This window comes from Lepus europaeus, chromosome 14 (genome assembly GCF_033115175.1).
Source record: "Lepus europaeus isolate LE1 chromosome 14, mLepTim1.pri, whole genome shotgun sequence".
Classification (NCBI taxonomy): domain Eukaryota; kingdom Metazoa; phylum Chordata; class Mammalia; order Lagomorpha; family Leporidae; genus Lepus; species Lepus europaeus.
The window spans coordinates 21,526,680-21,546,125 of record NC_084840.1 but is presented as its reverse complement, the minus strand read 5'-3'; the positions used below and the strand labels follow the sequence as shown (position 1 = coordinate 21,546,125).

The window sequence follows — 19,446 nt, the reverse complement described above, 5'->3', positions numbered from 1 at the left end:
AGACTGGGAAAGGGACCAGAAAGAAGCCTCTGGAGTGCCCAGGGGTGGGGAAGTCCCACCTCTTCTGGGAACAGCCATGCCAGGGGTCCCTACCATGCAGGACAATGGGATACCCCATGTTGGGCCAGGTGTGCCACGGCTGCGAACACGGCCATGACCGCAAACAGAGGCTCAACAAGGCGGGGACCTGTGGGGAAGAGAAGGGGTAGGGCCACGCCTTCCCCAACCGCGCGCCCACTGCGTACCACACCAGGTAAGCTGCTCTGGGTCAGGGGGCCAAGGCCGGCAGCGCCTGCAGGGTCGGCTCCTAGCCGGGCACAGCTGGAGGTTCTCCTGAAGCAGGGGAGCAGCCCTCCCCACGGTGGGGTCAGGAAGAGTTTCCCTGACCAGGCCTTCCCAGCACAGCGGTGATGCAGCCCCAGCTGCGGGATCAGAGGAGTCCTCGTCGCCACCCTCACCCCGCGCCCACCTCAGCGAGCTCAGAGGGCCTTGGCAAGGGCTCCCTTCTGAGAGCCATGGCACCTCCACAGGGCTCAGAGCTGCTGGGTCCGCCAGAGACCCTGGGGCCTAAGGGGCTGCAGACACAGCCCCGGGGGGCAAAGCAGCTAATGCGCCTGCCTCCCACAGCGAAGCCGGCCAGCAGACGGCCTGTGGGGCGCACACACCTGCACCTTCTCCCCCCTACCCCAGACTCCAGGCCTCCGCAGGGCTGGGAGGAGCCGGGGACAGCCGACACCCACCCCCCTTCCTGCTGAGGACAGCCAGTCTTGCCCGGCTTAGGGCAGCAGATAGGAAATCCTGGCCCTCCCTTAATTACTTGGGGGTCTCCTGGCCCTGGAAGTACGCAGTCCCCAGAAAGGTGACGGATGCCTGCCCCACGGAACCATCTGCTCCCAATTGCTGATTTCCTCAGAAACAACCATGGCTTCCTGGCAAAGCCACGCCAGCCAGAGGCTCCGGGAATCCCGGAGGCCTGGGCCTGTTCCAAGGGGAAGACTCCAGGGAGCCTCCCAGGCATTCCTCAGAGTCATGTGGGGAACAGTCACTCCCAGGCGGTTACCATGGGCCTTGAAACCATCCCAGACAGGACGCACCTAAAACTCCACATATCTGGGTAGATCCATCTTACAAATCTAAGTCTCCTTAAATTCAAGCCAAACACCTGGCTCAACTCCCCTGGGTAATGAAAAACTGAGAGCCTTGGAACCCTGGCCCAGCCTATAGGGGGAATAAACCTGCAGCCCACCTGCTCCCTCCTGGCGGGCCCCTGCAGGGCCAATGCCACCTCCCCCGGGGCAGGAGAATGCAAAGAGGTAAGAGAGCTCAGTCTTGCTGCCCTCCCTTCTCCATCAGGGCGGTGCGCTCAGCAGTCTGAGCCTGGAGCAGGGGTGTCTGCAGTGGCTCATGCACCCCCATGCTGCAAACCACCACTTCCCAAGCGTGACAGATGTAGCTGCCATTCAGTGTTTTCAAGCCAGGACAAAAGCTTCCCCAGCAGCACAAAGCCAACAGGGATACAGACAGCACCAACCTCAATAGAAGCCACCTGCCGTCAGGGGCCCTTCTCTGCCACACCCCCCAGCGGACACACAGACACAGACACACACACACACACACACCCCTTTCCCAAACCTGTGAGGACCAAGTCATGTGACTTTACAGTTCTCCCAGGGCAGAAAGACTGTGTTGCCACCTCTCAAATAGCAGCCCACAGAACAGTAATAAGGGCTCCTGTATGTATGTATGTAGAAGCACAGGATGAAACAAGTGAAATATTCTTCTACTGTAGAACTTCTCAGAGCCTTCAATACGGTCAGCTCACATGCACTGCAGAACATTCCCTGACTCACGTGATCACAGAGGAAGTCGGCATTGGCGTCAGTGCAAGGAGAAACAAGCGGCCGCTTCCTCTAGGTCCCCCCGGGCGCCTGGCCAGAGCTTTCTACCATTTGGAGTCTGTAAGAAGCACTATGCTCATGCTTCCCCTCCGTGAGCTCCCAGCAAGCCAACGAGCGAGTGGACACACGCACTTGAGTTACCTTTTGCTATTCTGGTCCAGAGCTGATAAAGCTTCTACAAGGACCACTGGACATTCACAGAGACACTGAACCCAAGCACAAAGTCAAGGCAACCTTGGCTATGGACCACCAGCACTTATGTCACCAAGGACAAGGTTCCTACCCTGGTGAACCAGCAAGTCCTCCCCACCCCAGACCTCACCAGCTGCTCTGCCTTTGGCTACGAGGATTCCTGGGTGACCGCATTCAGTGTACACACCTGCGGTCAGTGAGAAGTCACAACCACCACACACTGGATGCGTTCAGCCAAGACTCCACTAATTCCAGCAACGGAACCCGACAGCACAGCAGGAAGGGGCCCAGGGCCTTCTCACCCATCCCTCCTACCATGGGCCAGACAATACAGGGAGGGGCCAGTGAGCCAGAGACACTCCACATAAATCTCACTTTCCCACAAAAGTCTAGAGCTTTTTAAGATTAATTTACTTATTCATTTGAAAGGCAGAGTGACCGAGACAAAGAGAGAGAGAGAGAGAGAGATCTTCCATCCACTGACTCCCCAAATGCCCTCAACAGCTGGCATTGGGCCAGGCTGAAGCCAAGAGCCAGGAACTCCATCTGGGTCTCCCACACGGGAGACAGGAACCTAAGCACTTAGGCCATCATCTGCTGCCTCCCAGGTGCATAAGCAGGAGGCTGCTTTGGAAACAGAAGCAGAGGCAGTACTCTCTGAAGCCGCGTGCAGGCATCCCAAAGAGCAGCTTCCAGGGCTGTGCTGCAACACCTGCCCCTCTACTGCTTTCATATTCAAACTACATAGCTCAATTTTCTCCTGGATCTGAAAGCAACACTCACTCCCCTCTAGGGCCCCTCCACAAAAGAAAAACTATTGTCAGACAGACCCTAATTTTGGGTTTTGAAAACAAAGCCCAGATTCCTTGGGTTGAACCTGTGGGAAAGACCCCTCCAGCATCCTCCTTGGTTTCCTGGGTGGGCTGTGTGCTTCACTCAGAATGAAGCAGACCCTGAAAGGGTGTCTGCCGCTGACCCCTCCAGCTGTGTGGAGAAGCAGGTGCACTCCAGCCCCCACGGCAGACTTCCCAGGAAGCTTCTGCCTCTCGAGCAGGCTCCCCGCGCTCTGCAGCTGGGGCCTGCTCCCACCAGGCATGTTTCTCGGAACACCTTCCGCTGAGGTGGAGCTGTGGTCAGTGACGGTGCCATCAAGAGGCTGGGGAATTCCTCGAGCTCTGGTGCTGTCCCTCCCACCCCCAGGAGCGTCAGAAGGAAGGAAGATGAGGCATGGCGAGGCTGTCCCGATCTGCCCATCACTGAACACGAACGGCACGCTCTGCCACCTGAGGGTAAGGGCAGGGTGCGTTCCTATCCCATTTCCCCCCAACTTCCCTGCTTGTTCAACTAGCAAAATCTGTTCAATTCTAGAAACTGGGAGAATTCTGACAGCCCTTCTAGTGAAGCACCTGCCACCCATCTACCGACCAGCCCAGCCCAGCCCAGCCCCACGCTGGAAAGCAGAAACCTGAAAAGAGCCTTCCCCAGCTCCCGCCCACAGCCCCCAAGGCCTCCTTCCCCTGGGCTCTTTCCAAGGCTGCAAGGATTCTCTGGCGCCACTCACGATTCCATCACCTGTCTCCAACTGCGTGGGGTGGTGTGGGGAACCAGCTGTTCTAAAGCTGACACTTTAATGCTCCATTTTAAAAACTGTATTGCTTAAATGCCAGTTCTGCCTGAGACAGCCAGGCCTCACACCCTGCCTGTCCATCATCAGCTGCTAAAAGGCAGGATGCGCAGGGTCACTGAGGCTGAGGGTGCTGGGGCTGCGCAAGGGCATCCACAAGAAGACCACCAGACCAGAGCCGGCCCACCCCTGGGGCACACACCCTCCCCCGCAGCCCAGCGCCAGGCCCTCTGCGTGACCTAGGGACACCAAGCGTGAGACAGTCCACGCCCTCAGGGGGCTCAGTCCAGCAGAGGAGGCCATGGCCATGACTAGCTCAAATCCAAAGCAGTCGTGCAGGCCACGACACCTGCTCTAGGCACAAGAAGGGAGGGAGTTCTGCCCAGAACTGGGGTCACAGGGGCAGGGAAAACCAAATACGAGCCTTGGAAGACAAAAACAATTTGACCAAAGAGCATGTGGAAAGATGAACAAAAGGCAGGCCCAAGAGGACCTGGAACACATGCGTACACGGCACAGTGGGAAGCAGTGATGCCCGGAACGGTGAGGGGCAGGAAGGTTAAACCCAGCCTGCTGGAACACCTGGTGTAGGAGTTTGCCCTGTACACTGGAGGTGAGGGGACGCCACTGAAGGTTTGCACCCAGAAGTCACAGGTGTCACCCTATCTGCTGAGGCTCCCAATGGCCCTGAGAGAACCAGGCCAGTACCCTTAAAGAGCGAGTATTAACCATGCAGAGAAACAGGAATTCGACCATGGGCACAGGTGCAGAGCCCTGGGGGGGAGGGGGGGCACAGAGTACACTCCCGCCAGATGGTCCTTGGCACTCCCCACATCTGACCATCTCCCATCAGGCCCGACCCTCTGCATCTGCGTGCCTCTAGGGCCCCTGCAATGGTGCCATGGCTTCGGGCTACAGGAGACCCCACCAGCGTCTGCGTGCAGACAATGTGAGCTCTGGAGAATCCAACAAGCACCAAAGGGCTTCACAAGGCCAGGGAGCCAGAGCGTGGACTTAGTACACACACAGCTATAACATCAGGGTGTTCTTTGGGGCAAGAGGCTTTTGAAAAGGGGTAAGCTCCCCCTCCCCGGAGGAATTTAAGCACAGATTAGATAGATCAATGGTTACCCAGAGTGCTGCCACGTGGGGAGCACAGTAAAGACACAGAGTCCTGAACACCACCTCTGCAGACTCTGGGACTCAGCAAGATACAAAGGATGGAGCGCAGGAATCTGCACCTTGCAGTAACACCCGTACGCGAGCCTGTCAACTGACTTGGCTTGGGAGCCCCTGGGATAGGGCGCTGGCTGCTGGAACACAGTCCTACGAAGGTCAAACCACATCCTTTTCCAGATCCTTTTCTAAATGATTACTTAGAATTTGCCCTCTCACCTGGGCCTCAAAACTTCTGCTCAGGGCTGGCGTTGTAAGGTGGTTGGTTAAGCCACCATCCTACATCACAGCACCAGTTCAAGTCCCAGTTGTTCCACTTCCAATCCAGCTCCCTGCTGATGCGCCTGGGAAGGCAGCAGAGGATGGTCCAAGTACTTGGGCCCCTACACCCAGACCTGGCTGCAGCCATAGGAGAGGTGAACCAGCAGGTGGAATCAATCAATCTCAATATCTGTGCGTGTTTGTGTGTCTGTGTCTGTCACTCTGCCTTTCAAATAAACAAACAGATCTTGGAAGGAAGGAGGGAGGGAAGAAGGGGGGAAGAAGGGAGGGAAGGAAGGAAAAAGCGAGCACTCAAAGTATGCCTAATGCAACAGAGGAACTAGATGTGAAATTTCACTCCACTGTAACTTCTTCAGACAGCACCTGCAGGGCAGGCTGGCAAGTGCTAAGACTCTGCTTGAGACACCTGCGTTCCATATCGGAGTACAGAAGCTCAGGTCCTGACTCCACTCCCAACTCTAGCTTCCTGCTAACGCACACCCTGGGAGACAACAGGTGATGGTCCAAGTAGTTTAGTACCTCCCAACCACATGGGAAACCCAGATTGAGTTCTGGGCTCCTGGCTTCAGCCTGGGCCCAGCCCTGACTGCTGGAGGCACATAGGGATTAAACCAGCACATGGAAATTTGTGTGTGTGTGTTTGTGTGTGTGTCCGCCTTTCAAATAAAATGAGAATAAGTAAATAAAAATAAAGCAATAGCCACCCGTGGCTAGTGTCTACCAAATGGGCCAGTGCAGCTTCCTGGGGAAGAGAACACATGAGTGTCCACTGTAGGATGCAGGCAGACAACCAAATGCTGGCCCACTTCCTCCAGCACCAGCCTCTCTGAGTTCAGACCTCCCTGGTGACAGAGATAAAACTCAAAGAAAACAGGAGGAAAGCAGGAGCTCTGTGTCAGCTCAGCAGAAGCAACAGGTACAGGGGACAAACAACCAGAACCAGAATTCTCACTCCGAGGGACCTGACCCCTCTGCAGCCCAGGAAAGCCACGCACACCAGCCACTGCCACCCCATCCTGGACAGCCAGGCGGACGCCTGTGCCACCACTAGCATCTGCAGACCTCACCCGCAGGGTTGGCCTGGAACACCCCTTAGCTGCCCGATGCTCGTCTCAAAGTGCGTGTGCTCTGTAACTTTTTGGCTGTGTTGAGATACAGACATCCAAGAGAAAGGAAAGGAATCTCACCAACAGAGAGTAAAAAAGTTCCACTTCTCCAAACTTCAGAAGTTCTCATCAGGAAAATATATCGTCTGCACACTTTCAAATACAACTGGATTCCTGCCCAGCCGCAGCACAGAGACCAAAATCCAACCTGACCAAGGACTCAGTGTTAACATGTGTGGTCATCCAGCCTTGATTTCTGCCTCCCACACATTCCAGGCCCCTTTCCCCAGCGTCTGCATGGACACACATGCTGAAGCCACCAACAAGGTGGTTAGGGGGTGCTGAGACACAAGTACTGCCTCACCCTGCTGGGACACCAAGAGAGACGCCAGGTGGGTATCAGGCACAACCTGTCCTGTTTAAACATCGCTCAGTATCCAGGGCGAGGCCACAGGCAACCTTCCAGGTGCGAGCTGGGACAACAGACAAGGTTCCCTCCATCCGAGGGCTGACTTCTTCCCTCCTTGGAGAACAGCTCGGCTCCTGCAGGGTCCCAGCCTTGGCAGGAAGGCATAGATGGGGAAGAAAGGCAGCAAGGAAGACTGTGCGAGGAGGCGCAGCACCCACCCAGGCGTGACTTGCTAACTTTTTCTCACTTTACTGGAAAATGGTCTCCCCTCCCCCCTTCCTATGCTATAAAAAGAAAGAAAAAAAAAAAAATATGTTGCAACTTCCTTTGTCACAGCAGAAGTTCAGGAAAACACAGAGGGACCCGTTGCTTCACCTTCCCATCTGCACTAAGGGCAGCTCTACCCTCTGTGCCATTCTCTGCTGGCCTGGAAGCAAAGCTGGCCAGGGCCCTCGGGGGTCACGGCCCCTGCCCACGGCCTGTCCACTCCTCTTCCTAGACTGGCTAACATCAGAAGGATGCGCCTCCCCTGGGCACCACAGAAATCCTCTAAGAGCCCAAAAGAAGAAACCAAGAGTGGCCACCCTCTGCAGCCCAGCCACCTGGCTTTCCCAAGCCCCTTTTCCAGGCTCTTTGCCGTGGTCAGTTTTGCCCAATCCCAAGTATTTCCTGTCACCGAGAAAATTCCTGGGTGACATCTCTCCCTCCTCAGCCAAAGAAAAGGGAGCATCTGGCCAAGTCTCTCGTATTTTTTTTTTTAGAAACTGTCCTGCTGGCCTCACTCCTACCGGCACCCTCCGGGCTGGGTCCCAGGTGTGTGTCCATGAAGAGATTCCGCCCTCAAGACCCCACCCCCTCCCGGACCTGGAGACTCCATCATGTATCTGCATCCTTTACTGGCTGCCTGTTGCCCTGACTCTGCCACGAACCCACCCCCACATCTCTCTGAATATAAAACCCGGAATCAGACCACCCCACCTACCAGGGTCAAATGGACAAACGCCCGAAAGGGCACTCACATTCCCACTCTTGGAGGGGAAGGGAAGGAGGACAGCCTTCATTCGTTCATTTTTACACACACAGGTGATCACTCCTGCTGGGAACTGAATTCCCAAAGGCAGGCCCACAACTTATTATCACTGTAAATTGTACAAAATAAGCATTCCATAAATACTTGATAAAACAAACTGCTAGGTCAATGTAGTATGAGATTATAATGGAGGCCGGCGCCATGGCTCACTTGGTTAATCCTCTGCCTTGCAACGCCAGCCTCCCATATGGGCACCGGGTTCTAGCCCGGTTACTCCTCTTCCTGTCCAGCTCTCTGCTATGGCCCGGGAGGGCAGTGGAGGATGGCCCAAGTGCTTGGGCCCTGCACCTGCATGGTGCAGTAAGAAGCACCTGGCTCCTGGCTTCGGATCGGCGCAGCGCCAGCTGTAGCGGCCATTGGGGAGTGAACTAACGGAAGGAAGACCTTTCTCTCTGTCTCTCTCTCTCTCTCTCTCTCTCTCTCACTGTCTATAACTCTGTCAAATAAAATAAATAAATAAAAATAAAATAAAAATTTAAAAATCACAATGGAATCACAGAACTGCTGGGCAGCACTGTGAGCTCTACAGAGCCCAGGATCCAGAGTCTGACACTCCCATCACTAACAGCCTTGGGCCTTTGCACCTGCTGGTGCTCCTCGCCGCTGCCCCACCTCAGTTCTGAAGCCTTCCTGATCTATTTAAAACTGCAATACCACACACACTCAGCATTCCAGGGCCTCCTTCTGCCTTCATTTTCTCCTTTGTGTCGATCACCACCTGACAAGTGTGTCATTTAACTGATGTGTCTGTCTTCCCCTCCTGGAATGCAAGCTCCACGCAGTAAGGATTATTATGTCTGTTTGTCTTATAGGTTGCTGTATCACCAGAGCCTAAAATCACGCTCAGTTCTTAGTAGGTGCTGGGGCCAGCATCGTGGCACAGCGGGTTAAATTGCCACCTGTGACACCAGCATCCCATATGAGCACCAGTTTGTGTCCTGGCTGCTCCACTTCAGATCCAGCTCCCTTCTAATACACCTGGGAAAGCAGCAGAAGATGGCCCAATCACCTACGTGGAAAACCCAGATGGGTGGGAGACCCAGATGGAGTTCCACACCCCTGGCTTTAGCCCTGCGGGGCACCAGGTATTTTGGCAACTTTCGAAGTGAACCAGCTGATGGAAAATATCTCTCTCTCTCTCTGTATGTGTGTTTGTGTGTGTGTGTTTGTACACATGATTCTACCTTTCAAATCAATCTTTTTAAAAAATACTTGCTAACAGGCTGGCGCCGTGGCTCAACAGGCTAATCCTCCGCCTTGCGGCGCCGGCACACCAGGTTCTAGTCCAGGTCGGGGCACCAGATTCTGTCCCGGTTGCTCCTCTTCCAGGCCAGCTCTCTGCTGTGGCCCGGGAAGGCAGTGGAGGATGGCCCAAGTGCTTGGGCCCTGCACCCCATGGAAGACCAGGAGAAGCACCTGGCTCCTGCCTTCGGATCAGCACGGTGCACCGGCCGCAGTGTGCCGGCCGCGGCGGCCATTGGAGGGTGAACCAATGGCAAAAGGAAGACCTTTCTCTCTGTCTCTCTCACTGTCCACTCTGCCTGTCAAAAAAAAAAAAAAAAAAAAAAAAGTACTTGCTAACAAATGCATTATTTTAAACCCATGTGAACATGTCTCCTTTTCTATAAAATGGACTCTTCCCTTGCACCTTGATTTTAAGGATTAGGGAGAGTGTGAGTGAAACACCTAACACAATGCCTGATTACTTAGTATCTGCTCAATAAAGACTTGCCATGAAGCTGGGAAACCTTCAGAGTCCACAGAGTCGCTCAGCTTCCAACATGGGCCTGAGTGATGGGTTGTTACATGTATCAAAGGCAATCTGCTGTTCTGATCTATCCTTAGGAAGCTGCAAAAGTCATTCTTGGCGCTGCCAATTAATTTTCTTGAGCAGTAAGTGGCTTTGGATCTCAGGGGGATAGAAGGCACCCTAAGGCAAATCCTGCTTTAGAAAGGCAGGGATCCAGTCTAAGCTGCTCCAAAGCATCAACTCTCGTTGTTCTAAATTTCACCTCATAGAGCAGAGGTATTAAAGAGGTCTAAGCCCAAGGGGATGACCCTGACTTTCTCCCATTCCAGGCTAATCCTGCCATCTGGGCCACCTGATGGCCACTCAGCAGGGAAGACAGGAGGCAGGCATGGAGGAGAATAAACGTTTATAAACATTGGCTGAATGGATAAAAACACGACAGCCCAGAGAAGGGTGAAACAGCACGGGCTTGCAGAAACAGAAAGAGGGCTCTCAGACCCCAGGGCTCCCTGGCACCCAGGCTGACCACTTCTACCACAGCACCAGGTCATTTTCCCAGCAGTGGGAATGCGGCAACAACAATCAAGAAAGGCCTTCAGAGCAAGACTCCTTCAGGGTCCACCTGGTCCCTTTGACCTACAAATGAAGAAACTGAGTGAGGCCCAGACAGGTTCTAGGACTTGTTCAGGCCACACAGGTAGGGCTGGGAGGGAGATGGCTGGGGTTCCAGCTCAGTCTCTTGCCTGTGCAAATCCGTTGTGACACAGAGTTGAGGCCCTGCAAGGTTCAAACCTCTGACCATAGTTCCAGCAACTTGGTGCTTGCCGCTGGTCCCTCTTGCAACACACAGGAGCAAGGCCAGCAGACAAGACAGCCCTGGACGACACCTGTGTGTCTCCACTGTGCCTGCAGCTAGCAAGGGAGGAGAGCTGGCCTGCTCCGCGTGTGCCCCTCCCTCAAAGCTGCCCAGCGGGCGGAGGGGCCTCCCAAAGCTGAACAGGGAAAGCAGGACCCCGACACAGGGAGGGGAAGGAAGGAGAAACAGCGATGGGAAGCTGGGGCCAGGGCTCTTACAAGAATGGGAACAAGAACCCCGTGGCACAAAGAAGGTGCAGATTCGAGGGGGTGGAGGGAAGCAGCGCCTGGGAGATTTCTGAGAGCAGCCTCCTGCAGACAGGAGGAATAACTGGGACAGCCGTCTGGGGGGCCTTCGTCACAGCCTGGCTCAGTCTCGGGAGAGCCTGGACCAGCACCGTCCCACTTCGGAGCTGCCACGGCCCTGCCCTGTGGATCCCACTCAGACCTGCATGTGTGAGCGGTGGCACCCACTTTTACTCCGCTGTCACACCTTCCTCGGGCAGCTAAGTGTAGTGCAAGTCCCAAACACTTTGCATTTTTCTCAATGAGGACACACAGTGATGACAAAGACGAAGTCTTCAAGGAATCTACAATCCAATCCAATGTCTAAAGAAACACCTTGCACGTGAAAAAATGCATTTTAGATGTGAAATAAAAGGGAAGGTGCCTTGGCCAGCACACGACGCGGGGAGCCTGTGGGCAGAGGGAACAGCGGCCTCAGCCTTTCTGGAAGGTCAGTTTTATAAAGCAGTCACTATATGTGCTCCTCCTCCGTGGCCTTCTGCCTGCCAGGAAGGGGAACACGACCCCAGGCTGGAGGGCGACACTGGTCTCTCGGCCTGTCCACCTGCATTCCTGGGATGCTCCACATTCCACACGTGTGGCCTTCAACACCACACCACCACCCCCGCCCCTGCCCCAAGACCCTTGCAGCTCTGTAAAAGCCACACAGGACAAGCCATGTGCAGATGCTCTCCTAAGCGAGAACAGCTCGCTGCTTGTAAAGGCTGGTCTGAGAATCCCACCACCTTCTTCTAAGAACTGCAGAAGCCAAGGAAGGAGGCCAGGACAGGGGAAGAGAGAAGGTTTGACTGTTCCAAGGACAGGGGATCCTCCTGTCAGAGTTAAAAATAAACTCTTAGCAACTACAAGCAGCTCCTCCCCTCCAGAGGCCAATGGGCCTTGGCAGATAAATCTCTGCCTGCAGAGGAATGAGGCCCCGGGGGACAGATGGAAGGAGGCAGCCCTGCAGCCATGGTCTGGGCCTGTAACAGGACTCCCCAAGTGCTGGCTCCTATCACTCTCCTCCAAATAAACCCTAATCTCAGAACACAGACCCAGGAACCCTGTGCCATGATTAGTACCAACACCTGTCCAGGGATTGGACAAACCAGAACGCGGAGAATGCCAACGTCAACCCTAAGGAATGCCCTGCCCAGCCTCCAGCAGCCAAGCTGCAGCCCCCAGCGCCCTGAGCCCCTTCCCTCATCTCATCTGGCTCTGCAGGTCTCCAGCCCCCCCCCCCCCGGCACCTGAACGGACCCAGATCATCAGGACCCCATCTGCCCCCCGCCCTGCCCCCACAGTCAGCACACAGAGACCTGTGCTCTTCCTGTGACATTCTGCAGGTGGCTGAGTCGGGAGGGCTGCAAGGGCCACCGCCTGACTGAGGAAGGAGGTCCTGAGAGCCAGGGCCCAGTTATTCTTGGAAGCCAACAAGATGAGGTCACACTTTTTGAATGTGGTAACCCGAAGCCCCGTGCTGCGGAGTGAGGTCTAACGAACCAGCAGAGCAGGCAAACCAGCAGGTAGCAGGCTCAGCCCACCTGGGGTGAAGCCGAGGCAGGGCTTCCCTACTCACCCCTGCAGGGAGGCCTGCTAGGCGGGGGAGCCTGGAGCAAGCCAGAGCTGAGGCCAGCCCAGAAGGAGGTCTCATCCATTCTGAAGGACTTCTCCCTTCTCTCCGCCCAGCCCTCTCCCCACGTAGACCACACAAGTCAGTGTGCCACATAACGCAGACTCCGGGAGAAGGACCAGCACATCCCAGCTCCCAGCACAGCGAGCTGGCCCTACCCGGCCAGCAGCACTCAGGCTGGGCAAACGAGGAGGTGACAGTGAGATAAGCAGTCAGCAGCAGGCCAGGAAGACCTGGGACAGACAGCAGGGCCTGGCTGGGAGGGGGACTGCAGCAGCGACAGGTTTATATTTAGCAATTGGGATAGGCCGGGTTGCAAATGCCCTGAGTGGGCTGGAAACCTCCTAACGACATGGATAAATGGTGACAGCAGCCCGGTGATCCCCCTGGTCACCTGCGCACAGAGCTGCAGCGGGGTACACAGTGCCCTGGGGGACGAAGGTGCAGGGGTCAGCAAGGTCCCTCTCCTACTTGGGATAAGAGAGAGTCCACCTCTGCTTCAGGTTCAAACTTCGAATCATCACGGAGTGAAGCCTGAAGAAGGCACCCAGAGCGCCAGGCCCTCTTCCCTCATCTTCTTCCAAGCTCTGTTCTTCCCCTCCCAGATGACCGTCCTGGGTAGACACTGGCCAAGGGGACGACTGGAAATGTCCCCAGGATTATGACGCCCTTCCATCTGACCCTTCTGGAGAGCTCCTGTTGCTGCTGGGGTGGACACAGAGTTCGGCTGGCCTCGGAATGCAACGTCAGACAGAGGTCGACCTTGGGGCACGTCCCAGCCTCAGCCGCCCCGCCGGCTTGCACACAGAGGTGTTTACTGGATCCAAGAATGAAGACCCCACAAAGTTGACACTGCCAGAGGCCAAGCCCAACCTTAGGCCCCTTCTCCCTCTATCTTTCTTCCTCCTCTAACCAAATCTGCCAGCCTAGTACACAGGACCCCACAGCCCAGACCTCCAGGGCTGAAGGCGCTGCTCTTGCCTCCAGACATTACCAGGCACCCCCTTCCCATCTTGCTTCCTTGGAACCCTAATATCTCTTCCGACCAGCCCTACCTGGGGCTTTGGACATAAATCCTTATTTCCTCACCAGCTCTTAAAACGGACCCTCCCTACCTCCTACCTGCCTATACATGAATCAGAAAGTGGTGCCCCTTTGAAGGAACTCAGTCACACATCCAGGCAAAATCACACGCCCTGACCAGAGGACAGGGCTGGATCTCAGGCCTGCCCTACCCCAGGTGGCCATGTGTGAGGCCCAGCCACACCATCCATCACTGCCCCAGACTTCCAACGAGAAAGAGTTTGTACAGGGAACACAGATCCTCACCTCTACCCTGCACCACCACTATAGGAAGAGGTTTCAAGGAACCGGAAGACACACATCTCCCAAGCTAGGAGCCCCTCCCCTGCGAGTGGCCAACAGAAACCCTGTCCAAGTCTTCACACCGAGAAGGAGCAGCTGGCCAGTGGTGATTATTAATTAACCGGACACAGGCTGCCCTGGAGCCCATACTAAGCTTATCAAAAGGGCATTCATGCTGCCCACATCCCACGGACCAAGGAGCAAAGATGCAGCCCTGCCCGCCCTCGGCCCTCCACTGGCCCACACCACCAGGGCTCAGGGGCTGCTGGAGCCCGACCCTCTGATGTACCGAGGCCTGCAAAGCTCAACTGACCCTTCTCAAGGTCACACGACCAGACAGCAGGACACAAAGGCGGGAAGTTCTGTGGGTTTTTTCTTGTGCCTTCTTATCTAGTTCACAACCCTTAGTAGCAGGCTTGTTTCTGTCTTAAAATTCAAAATATTGGGATTTTCCTAAAGTCTAGAAAAGGCACGGGAAATCAAATTGGGTTCCACATCTGGACACACGGAGCCGTCCGGCGGTGCGGCCCCTTCTCCTTGCCAGTGCCCTCACTGACTCGGCAACCTCTGGGGGAACAGCTGCCAGGGCTCGGGTCTCCCCTGCCGGGCGGGTCTGCAGCCCCAAAACTACCACGAAAACCGAGAAACCCAACCGAGAGCAGGTCCCGGGAAGAAGGGCCCAAGCCATGGTTCTGGCACGTCCACAGAACTGCCTGCACTGGCCCAGCCTCTTCCTCCACGAGACCTAAGTGGTCAAGAAAGAGGAGCAGGCAGCAGCAGCTCCGCAGAGCCAGGAGACATGGCTCCCTCACCACTGGGCCTCACACCATCACCAAGAGCAGCTGCAGCCCCTCAAAGAACCACTGCTACCTCCCTCCCAGACATGGACCTCCCAGAAGCGTGCAGCATGGGGGGGGGGGGGGGGCACCACATGACCCCTGGAAGGGCCTGGGCTAGAGCAGAAGGAGGCAGCAAAGTGGGAATCCTATACCGCACACACCAAGCCCCCAAGGGGCATCTGGGCGTTCAGCCCAGCAGGGCTGCTTGGGAGCTCGGAACCATTCCCTCGGCACAGACCCCACACATGCCTGGACTCTGCTGGTGACTGAAGCTCTGGCCTCTGCCTCAGCGCCAGGATCTGGCCAGAGATTGCGTTAAATTTGCCTCCAGCCTTCAGCTCTTCCAGGCCTCCTCCAAACCCCTTGCACCTGCTGCTTCAGCAGTCATCGGCTGATAACATCCAACCCCTCAGGCCCCAAGCAGTCCAAATAGTTTCCCAACTGCGCAAGCCAGTATCTTCCTCCTCCCAAAAAGGAGCCCTGCGTGTCCCAGATGCCCACCAACATCTGGCCGGGAGGCCCTGGGATGGCTTTTCTCTGCCCTCCTGTCAGCCACTGATCCCAGATCTTAGCTGGAGATTATCGTCAATCTCTACCAAAGCCCAGAACTCACAAGTGGAAGAGGACGCGCAGCTGACCAGCCTTTGATCCTGACTCAGTGATGCCAAGAGGCCTGATGCAGCAGAGGCTGGGGCTGGAGCCAGGGCCAGAGAAGCCTTCTCCCAAAGGACAAGGTCAAACCCTTCCCTCAGAACTCTCCAAGCCCTGCCTCAGTGCTTCCTCTCCGTGCTTTGTAACAACAATGTGCCCCCCTCTCAAATACTCCAATACCTGCTCTGACACAACGATGAGCTAGGTTCAATTCACGGCCCCCGGCACCATCTGCCCCGACCAACCTGCCGGGTTCCTCCCTCAGCGCAACACTCATTCCTCAGGGGCCTAGCAACGACCCCTGACACCAGCCCCAGCTTCCCTCTTCCAAAGCTTCTCCCTTCCCAACCACAATCGAGCCCCGAGACCAGCAAAGCCCAGTGAGCTTTCTGCGAGGATGAAAATGCTCTCATGCACTGCTCAGCCCGGCAGCCAGCAGCTGCAGGGGGCTCCGAGACACGGGCGAGGGGCTGTCAAGCAAGCAAATTCTGATTTCGTTTCCTGCATTCATGTTCATGACTCGAAGCTTTAATACCCACACCTGGAGAGAGGCTACCATATTAGACAAGGCAGCTCTCAACCCCATGTGTTAACTTGGTCTTCTCCAGAGGGGGTAACTGACCCCTAAGTTTTTCAGGCTAGCTTATACAACTCTTAACTGCCCAAAACAATACTGAACATCAGAGAGGCTGCTCTGGTTGACTCACCTGCTGAGTCCATCCAGCAACCCGCACTGGGGCACCACCGCTCGCCCACCCCCCACCTATCCTGCTCCCACCGGAGGTGCCCCGCAGGAGGCGTGTGGCCTGTGGGTAGAACGGTGCCTGCACTGAGGAGTGAGAGTTCGGGCATCTCCCTCTGACAGTGTCCACACCAACTGCGAGAGCTTCCACTCATCTCTTCAGGACACAAAAGGAAGCCACATGGCTGCGGCACTTACATGACCTGGCAAGGGAGGCCAGATGGAGAGAGGCGAGGAGAAGAAACACAGGCTCTTGTTTTCTCTAAGCCACACAGTGGAAAGATAAACAGAGATAAGTTACGACAACATCTTATATTCTGCAAAGCAATAACGTGCTTGCCCTAATCAGCAGTGCACAGCCAAGGGGGACAACAGGGCAAGCTTTAATTAAATTTGTTCAGCTAATACCTAAGAGCCACCAGGACACAGCGAAGCAGCAAGCAGCTGAGGAACCCCATGGGGAACTCAACCAATCAATACCCAAGTGGGCTGACGCTAGGTGCTCCTCCCAAGGCAGTCGTTAACAGAATTCCTATCCCTTTAAAAGAGAAGGTGACGGTAAGAGGGGAAAGAAAGCTTTTTACAGCAGATCCTAAACTCCCAGAGCTGCTGAGCTGGCTTAGGAGCTGCCCCTCCAACTCTAGAGAGCTGAGGGCTGGCAAATACCCACCCAGGGTCCAGGACGGGTGAGGAGGGCCTGTGAGCCCGGCCACTGCTCTGGGGCACTGAGAGCTGGGAAGCTCCCTGCGGGCGATCTGGGTTCTAATCCTGCCTCTGCCGAGCACAGGGCCAGAATACCTGCAATAAGTCACTCCTTCACACCTGCAATACGAGGGGGCTGACGAGATGCCCGCTGGAGTCCCGTCCAACTCTGACTGCAAGCGTGAGTGTGACTCAGAGCTCTGCAAGAGCAGCCAGGGGAGACAGCGAGCTGAGGTCACAGCACCCACCAAAACCATGTAAATGTCAGCTCTCAGAGGTGGAGGTGGAGACGGAGCAGGCGCACTGGGACCATTGGGCAAGCCCTGCTCTCACCTAACAGGTCTGAGAGGTCACCGGACCACAGACGGGGAGCGGGCATCCCAGCAGCTGCCACCTGCTCCGAGCTTCGAGCTGTCACGCTTCCCAGCCCCTGTGGCTCTGCGCGAGCCCCCAGCGATGGCCTTCCCACATTATGCACAGTGCAAGTCTGCCTCCTTCTTGCAGCCTTCCTCTTGGGGTACTCCTGCTGCCCCCACAGCTTCATAATCAAAAATCTGACTTCACAATCAAGACTTCTACTTGTTAAAAAAAAAAAAAATTCACACCACTCTTCAGTCCCTAAGGTTAATCAAAATTCCCGATCTGGAAGTCTCTTTGGTGTGAGGAACAGGATCCGTTGAGCCAGATTCCCTCATAGCTGCAATTATGTCTTAGCCAATATTTGGATATGGAAGTGCTGTTGACACTGCTGTCAGTCTCCTGATGCCTCGCCCCTACTCTCTTCCTCTATTATTAAGTTTTAACTCAGAGATGTGTGGGAAATCTACCATTGAATAGTTGAGTCAACTTACAAGGTCTGGGAGCAGGCTGCCTGTCAAAACATTCTGGCTTCAATCCTCACCCACTCTAACCTGAGGAGGATAAACTACAAGTGCTGTTTAATACGCTGCTGGATTTCTTCTTTCAGAACTATTCAGAAGGGGAAAACACCCAAGCAGCTTGCCTATTAATTGCAATAAAAATCTGAATTGCCACCCAGAAGCGCTTCAGTGTCCAAGTCTATGCGGCAGAAGTCGGGAGCTTTTGTCTTCAAGCCTTTTTATGCCATATTCCAACCACTCGGGGGACAAGGAAGGCAGATGGCGACTCAGAGGGGACACAAAACTCTCCTGGAAAGCGCGCCTGCCACCTCCTCCAGGATGCAGGTTAACCGTGGTCAAACTGAACCGTCAACGGCAATGCCCAAGGTCAGAGCCATGGTCAGGCGGAACAGTTCCTCCCCCCTGCTCTCCCGGCTGCTGGTATGGAAAGAGAAGTGTAGGGCACACCTCGCAGGGTGCCCGGTATTCTGACAAACTCTCTCCCACCATCGCCACCACCAGCAGAGATCCCACAACGGGAGCTTACGGCCAAAAGCCAAGGAACCCGGCAGCGTGGAGGAGGCAAGGGGCGAGAGAATCATTGCAGAGACCCCAAAACCCTCGAAATCGAGCACGCCTGTCCCTCCGCGCCGGGTTTCTACGAGGCTGGTTGTATACCGACGCTCCACCCACAACTCCTTTCTGAGTTTTGCCTTTGATAACTGAAACGTGAAAGGGAAGAGAAAAATACAACACAGGAAGTATTTTTCTCCTCCTCCAATCATGAAGACACCCCCCAGGGAGAGAGACGTGCCCGGCTCCCTCCGGAGACAGGGTCTGAGCCGAAACCCTTCGGGTGACCCCGGCCGACGGAGCGCCCCCCACCCCTCCGGGGCCGCCAGGTGCGCTCCGAGCAACTTCTCCGGCAGGTCTCCGCTCGGAAACCCGCACCCCCGCCCCCGACACCCCTTCAAACGAAAACAAAACAAACAGAGGCTGGGTTTCCCCGGCGTTCCCTCCACCGCCCAGCGAGCGCGGCGCCCGGGCCCCGGCTTCCCGGGCCGGAGGACGAGTGGCCCGCGCGCGGGACCCGACCGCCCCGCCGGTCCCCGGCCCGCGCGGCCGCCCTCGCGAGGCCCCGGGAAGTGAAATCACACATTCCGGCTCCCAAATAAGGAGCGAGGCGAAGGAAACCTCCGAGATCCGACTTCTCCAAACCCACCGACCACCCGCCCGGTGAGTAATGGGGCCTTTTGTGCCCGCGGGAAGAAAGGGAGGAGGGAGGCGGGCGTGGGGCCCCGCATCCCCCGACGCGGCGCGGGCTCGGCACCAGCGGCCCCGGCGCCCCGCGGGTGCCCCGCGCCGCCGCGGTGACCGGAAACTCGGCGGGGGCCGCGGGCTGCCCTCGCGCGCCCCCCGGCCCACGCCTACCTTGAGGGCGAATTTCTCCTGCGTCCGCTTGCTGAAGATCTGCAGAACTTTGCCGTTGATGCCCAGCCCCAGGACCTGGCTGGTGACCTTGTAGTCGTCGATGATGGCGTTCTTCTTGATCTGCAGGCCCGACCTGACGTGGAACTGCGGGAACTGCTGCGGGGGCGGCGGCGGCGGCGCCGGGGCCGGGGGCTGCGCCGGGGCCGGGGGCGGCGGCGGCGGCGGCGGCGGCCCGGGGGGCGGCGCGGGCGCGCTCGGGCCCTGCGGGCCGGGCAGCATGGCGCCGGCGGCCGCCCCCTCCTCCGGCCCGGGACGGGGTCCCCGCTGCCCCCCGCCCGGCTGCGAAGTTTGCTCCGGGCTGGAGCCGGCGTCCGCGCCCCCGCCCGGCTCCAGGCTCTGCGGGCCGCGGGGCTCCGTGGGTCCCGCCGCTGGTGCCCACCGGCCCTGCACCCTCCCTCCCTCCCTCCCTCCCCCCCCCCGGGGGCCTGGCGCTCCGGGGGCCGCGGGACAGCGGGGCCCGGCCGGGGGGCAGCGGCCGCGCGACAAAGTCCCAGCC

At 56.6% G+C, this 19,446-nt stretch overlaps 1 protein-coding gene across 1 annotated transcript in view; it reads right to left on the bottom strand.

Annotated features, from left to right (window-relative positions):
- Positions 1-19,169, bottom strand: part of MAPKAPK2 (MAPK activated protein kinase 2) — a 44,446-nt gene extending 25,277 nt beyond the window's left edge. The window contains exon 1 of the mRNA XM_062210247.1: positions 18,891-19,169. Coding sequence (XP_062066231.1) covers positions 18,891-19,169 — 279 coding nt within the window. The remainder of the gene's footprint in view (positions 1-18,890) is intronic.
- Between the last annotated feature and the right edge of the window lie 277 nt (positions 19,170-19,446).